The 6,237-nt window shown below is 35.6% G+C and overlaps 1 protein-coding gene across 1 annotated transcript in view; it reads left to right on the plus strand.

The window, feature by feature from the left end:
• Positions 1-6,237, plus strand: part of ITSN1 (intersectin 1) — a 119,767-nt gene that overhangs the window by 50,306 nt on the left and 63,224 nt on the right. Inside the window, exons 18-19 of the mRNA XM_009282959.2 lie at positions 2,349-2,578; positions 3,952-4,073. Of these exons, the coding sequence (XP_009281234.1) occupies positions 2,349-2,578; positions 3,952-4,073 (352 nt within the window). The remainder of the gene's footprint in view (positions 1-2,348; positions 2,579-3,951; positions 4,074-6,237) is intronic.

Below are 6,237 nucleotides of genomic sequence, written 5' to 3' on the forward strand. Positions count from 1 at the left end.
CTGGGGGAAAGCTGGCCGGGGGGGCCGCTCCTTGGGGACTGGCTGGGCATCGGTCAGTAGGTGGTGAGCAATTGCATTGTGCATCACTCGCTTTGTATATTCTATTATTATTATTACTACTATTTTATTTTATTATTAAACTTTTTATCTCAACCCATGAGTTTTCTCACTTTTCCAATTCTCTCCCCAGTCCCATCAGGGCGGGGAGTGAGCGAGCGGCTGTGTGGTGCTCAGTCACCAGTTGGGGTTAAACCACAACAACTTGTTAGTTGACTTTACATTGAAGGCAGAAAAGTGTAGCAGTATTTCATAGAGGAGGAAGTGATACCCTTCACAATGGTGTCTTAACCTCTACTCATGGTATACTGATGTGGAATATTGAAATGGTATCAGCAATTTCATTGAGAACCAAAGATTTTTTTGAGCTTGCAGGTTAGTAGCTGCCATCTTAAACAGATACTGGGTACCTTGACATCTCTCAGAAAATACTCTTGTCAGCTCAAAACTTAGATTGATAGAGATGAGGTTTTTATCCTCTGGTGCCAACCTACTGTTTGGAAAGTGGTTTTTTCCCCGTAAGGAATTAATTTTTTTTTTCCACACAGTTTTTGGCCAGGAATTCATGTTGTCCGTGGACAAAATATGTTCTATATAGTAGGTCAAGTCTGTAATGACCAGCTTGTTGTCATGCATTTGTCACTAATTTTGTAGGTATGAAGAAAGTTTCGAAGTGGAATAGGTCATGGAACAAAATAAAGTGCACTGTGCATCTGTTATAGCCCTTTAGAGTTATCTTTACTGGTGCAAATTTTTTCTAGCAGAGAATATTTATTTTTCTCTTCTGTTGTCCTCGAGGGAGGAGGACTTGTTAGCTTTCACAGTTGGGAATGTGAAATTTTCTGAATAGTTCTGCAAGAGTGCTGTATGAAGTTTGCAGATATCTTTACTCCTTGCCCCTCAACAGGAGGATCAGGACTGCCATATTTTCTGATTACGACTTTTTTTTTTTTTTTCCCTTCTGATTTGGCTATTTTGAGTCTTACCTAGGGATGTTTGTGGCTTTGAGAAAATAAGCAGAACCAATTTGTTTGATCAGTATTCCTGACTTCTTCCTGCATTTTAGAGCTGAAGTCAGTGCTGAACAGATAAAAATTGAAGTGTATAATTTTCTGCTTATTGGGTTTCAGGGAAAACTTATGGTAAGAATTCATTATTGAAAATGTGTGGTGATAACTGTAGCTGATACCTACAGGCCTAGATTAAATAAAAGGGATTTGGGGGCAAATGAAAATGGTAACTTGCAATGCTGATATAATGGGATACTCAGATTGTTTGAATTAGACTGCTTGGGAAGAGATTTTGAAAAGCAGCCTTACAGTTACATGGAACTGAAGGGCTTGTGTCCTGGTTTTTGGATGCCAAGGAGGTTTGTTTCTTCAGCCAAGGGAGATTTTTTTCCTTTCTCTTTTTCTTCCTCCTTTCTCCATATGGTTCATCACTTAAAACAACTGCGTAGGATTTATGAATCCCATGGAAAACTATGAAAAGAGAATACACAAGTATTGTTGAATCCCCAAGTTGAGACTCAGATGTTGTTGAGTTGAAGAGGTGGGACTGAAAGTGTGAGATACTGAATGTTATCAAGCATAATTTTCAGAGCACTGCGAGCTGAATAAAAGATTGTTCTAAGATACCTGTGTAAAGTTTCATACAATAATTAGAAAAACGCAGGTAAATATTTATTTTCTTGTCATTGTAGAGGAGAAGAGATCACAGACTCCATAAAGAAGGTAAAGTTTAGCATTTACAAATCTCTGAAGAACTCTGACAAGAAAAAATAGTGTTGAATGTTTTTTCCCATCTTACATTCAGCTCCAAAACATAACTAGTTTATCATTTCTGTATGCTCAGGTTGCTCTGTACCTCTTTTAGAGTTCTGTGGAATCGTATTGTGAAGGTACAGAACTGATATGTGAGTTAAAATAAAAAATTATATTAAAGATAGTTTTTTAAATGCAAAGACAAAGCAACGCAAGGTAACGGAGGCCTGCGCTTAGTAGTAGGTTATGTGAAATAGTGTTCTCTCACTTGTCTGAGAGTCACAGCTCTTTCTTTATGAATACATATGGAGTCATAGCAAATCTTTCTGAATATTTCTCCTTTGCCCTCTAGGAGTCATTGTTTAAGAAGATGCTGTGGAGTGGTTGATAACTCACCAAAATAAAATTAACAGCTCTTACAGGGTATGCAAAAGCCATAAAGAGTACTTACAGATCACACACAAGGACAGCTAACTTTTATGGTCTTTTGTTTGACTGGCTTAAAAAAACACCTTAATTGTCCAACAGGCGAATCCAGGAACGGGATAAACAGCGGCTTGATCGAGTGCAACCAGAAGAAGAACTTCAGTGGCCAAAAAAAATTCAGGAAGATGAAAAGCAAAAAAGGGAAGAAATAACCAAGAAGAAGGAAAGTGAGGATAAGGGGAAACAGGAAATGCAAGAGAAACTGAGTAAGCTTTTCCAACCACATCAAGAGCCAATCAAGCCAGCTGTCCAGGCTCCTTGGTCAAATGCAGGTAGAGGAAAAAAACCAAGAAATGCTGTTGCACATGCCTCTTGAACAATTCTTTTCTGTTTTGTCTTTCCATTTAATACAGAAGAATATTATGTTTCAGGATCGGATTGCTAGTCTTATTAAAGTAAATCATGTACGGATGGAGCTCTAGGCTCCAAAAGTTACTCTTTTAGGCTTCACTATTCTTCCTAAAAGTATGGTGTTTAGCGGAGCGTAAAGCAGTTGGTAAGACTCACAGTGCCAACTGAAGAGAGAATCTTAGCTGTAAGTTGTTGAAAGATCTTGATGCAAGATGTCAAAAATTATTTCTGCACTTTTCTTTATAATTCTTATTTTGGTGTGGAATATATTGCTTGGGATTTTTTAGAGTAGTAGCAATATGTTATTTAGTTATCCTTTTTCCTCTTCCCCCTTCCCATGCATGTTGTTTACTGAACAAATGACCGGAAGTCGAAGATTTAATCCCCTTTTTTCTGCTACACACACAATCACTTTTGGCTGAGAGCTTTTTCCCTGCATTATAACCTGATTTTTGCCTGTATTGGGAATCATGGTTCCCTCTTAAGGGGCTTTGCTACATACACAAAAGAACTGATTGCAAATGTAATATTTGTTTAAATATTTGAACAAAGGATTGCATAAAGGGGAAATTACCTTCTGTCTTTTAGCCCAAATCTAGAATTGACTTGATCTAATATGTCCTCTTGCTAGGTTTTATTTGTGCAGAGTAGCAGAAGGCACTCTTATGACCGAATAGGCAAAATAGGAAGTGCATTATACAAGAGCAATTTAGCTTCTATCTTTGGGGGTTTTCTGTATTCTTCTTTTTCGAATAATGCATCTTTAGCATGTAACTTTTTTAAAACACCATCTGTAAGTGACCTCTTTTCAGCCAATCTGTATGTATCAGGACATTTTGAAACATCTTTCTTGGAAGTATAGTCAGGCTGCAAATGAAGCTGCTATACAACCAGGCTCTAAAAGCATTTGGGATACCATTGACAGATGCAAGAACTGTTTGAATTGAACCTATGGCTGATCAGATTTAACCTACAAAATCATTGAAGCATTTGAGAAGTCATATATGTTGCGTCATAAGTACATGATTCTTTCTATGAAAATAGTTGCATGTACCATAAAAGTTAAAATATAATAATATTTTACCTGATGTTTAGAAGAGAAAATAGTAAGAAAATTGTATTTTAAACTCATTTTCATATTTCCCCTTGTGTGAAAGGGGGATAATATACTTCCTACAGACAGTGTAAGGTTTGTTAATTTTTGTCTCCACTTTTACCTTATCTTTCAAATATTTAAAAATAATGTGTTTTGATCCCCCCCCCTTGTGTCTGTGTGTTTTTTTTCTTTGCTCAGAAAAAGCTCCCCTAACCATTTCTGCTCAGGAGGATGTAAAAATAGTGTATTATAGAGCACTGTATCCTTTTGAATCAAGAAGCCACGATGAAATCACTATTCAGCCTGGCGACATAGTCATGGTAAGAAGGGATCGTGATATTACTTGAAAAAATTACTTAAGCTTTTGCACTTGTGTGATTGAAATTATATATGGTAAGATTTTTTTACAGACTTGAGAAAAATATTTCAGTGAATACCAAAATGATGTGATATGACATAGTTACCCTATTATAATAGCGGATAGCTTCTTACAGTTCATTTTAAGTGTAAAGTTTAAACATAATCTATGAGTAGATCGTATCAGTTTTAGTATGCTGAGCTGTGTGTGTCTGTCACTGTTTGAAAAGGTTCCTATACAGAATTTATCTCAGTGAGAGGTTTCTTGTCCTCCAAGGTACCTAGGGAATAAAGTTACTGTTATTTTCTGTTGAGAGAGTGGCTATTATGTGTGGAATCAAAAACTGGCTTTGATAAATAAAGTATGTTTCTAATAAGAAATTTACCTTTTTATAAGAATAGTACAAGAACAGTGTAAAAAATTTGGTTGCAGGTGTGTTGATACAGAATTTTAATTTGGAAAATTGCCTTTATTAAGAGACTGTGATGTCCAGTGTAATACTATGTGAAACAATTACGCTAAACTACAAGATGGCTACACTTCTGTCATGATCACATAAACATTAACATAGTTTTTCTATAGTGGTGATACTTATTCAATAATACTGGAAATTTTTTTACAACTCTTGGTGACAATTTTTGACATAATGATCTAGTATAACTGTAACTTGGAATTGTTTGTATGATAATTTACTCTTTTTTTTTCTTTTTATCTACTTAACTCTTTTGTGAGATACCTTTATGTTTATTTTAAAGAGGATATACAGTAGATAAAATATAATTTCTAAATCTAAAAAATGGAAGCTTCAAAACCTAAAAATTTGGTTGCAGGTGTGTTGATACAGAATAATTTACTTTCTTTTTTTGAAGTAGATGATGAGATATGGGGATATGGTCAGCCTATAACTGTCGTGTTAAACTAAAGTGATATTCCGCTTTTGTCTCTAATTATCACTAAAATTATAGTTCTGTGGTTAATGACTGCAGTTATTAAATGTGTATATTAATATTATTGAATTGATAGTATGATCTTAACATGCATATGTCTAGTCATAATGAAAATTCCTAGTGTAACTACTGAATGATACCTTGCTCACTGTGGGAAAGTTTATTCATTATAGTGTTCTACTCGACAAAATAGATTTTAAGAGGTATTGTGTTTTGGCACAATTTAGTAAGAATGGATTTTGGAAAAAATACACTTTGTAGACTCTCATAAGTTGTAATGATAAAGCATGTATTCTGGGGAGATGAGCCTTTATCTCTCAGCCTTTTTGGTTTGGGGTTTTTTTTAATTGATTCAGCTGTGCCGTACTGAAGTGTTTGTGACATTAAAATCTGCTTTTTGAAAATAAAAGGTGGATCCTGGATTAGCAACACTACTGAATGACTTGGGAAGAGGCCCAATGTTATTCTGAATAACAATGCAACGTGTTGTTATTCTGCATCAAGAAATAGTATTGGTCAGTCAGCTGTTAAATGAGACAGGATACAGGTACATGGGTCTCCTTAGGCTATTGAAAAATGCTGTGTTGTCTTGCTTTCTTGGGAAATAGATTGTAGTCTAGGCATATAAGTAAACTGTTTTTTTTCTTGAGGAAGAGTGATCACTATTAGGTAGACTTGCAGGGAAATAACATTTTTACCAAAAATACATGATTTTAAGGAGACTTCAGATGTTTTAAATAGAGACTGTGAGGTAATCTGAGTCTTCCTGTATGTTACTTATGGACTTTATTTTAACTTACTCTATGAAAGTACAGTAACTACTCTCAATTTTCTTTATTTAACTTACTTTTGACAGTAATTAAACCTGATGATTGACTCTTGTGGGATTTATCTCCTGCTCTGTAGTAATTGCTTAAATGGGCTACTCTTAGAAAAGTTGATATAAGAAAGGCACTTTTATATAAGAAAGCACTTTTGTGAAATGTGTTACAATTCTGCCTTGCTTAAAATCATTGCTTTCCTGATGGAGGCTAAAAGGGAATGGGTAAGCATGCTATATGACTGCTAGGAAGTGTTATGGTTTAACCCCAGTTGGCAACCAAGCACCACACAGCTGCTTGCTTACCCTCCCTGTCCCGATGGGATGGGGGAGAGAATCGGAAGAGCAAAAGTGAGAAA

The sequence above is a fragment of the Aptenodytes forsteri genome, unplaced genomic scaffold (assembly GCF_000699145.1).
Source record: "Aptenodytes forsteri isolate BGI_AS27 unplaced genomic scaffold, ASM69914v1 Scaffold2, whole genome shotgun sequence".
NCBI classification, from domain to species: Eukaryota; Metazoa; Chordata; class Aves; order Sphenisciformes; family Spheniscidae; genus Aptenodytes; species Aptenodytes forsteri.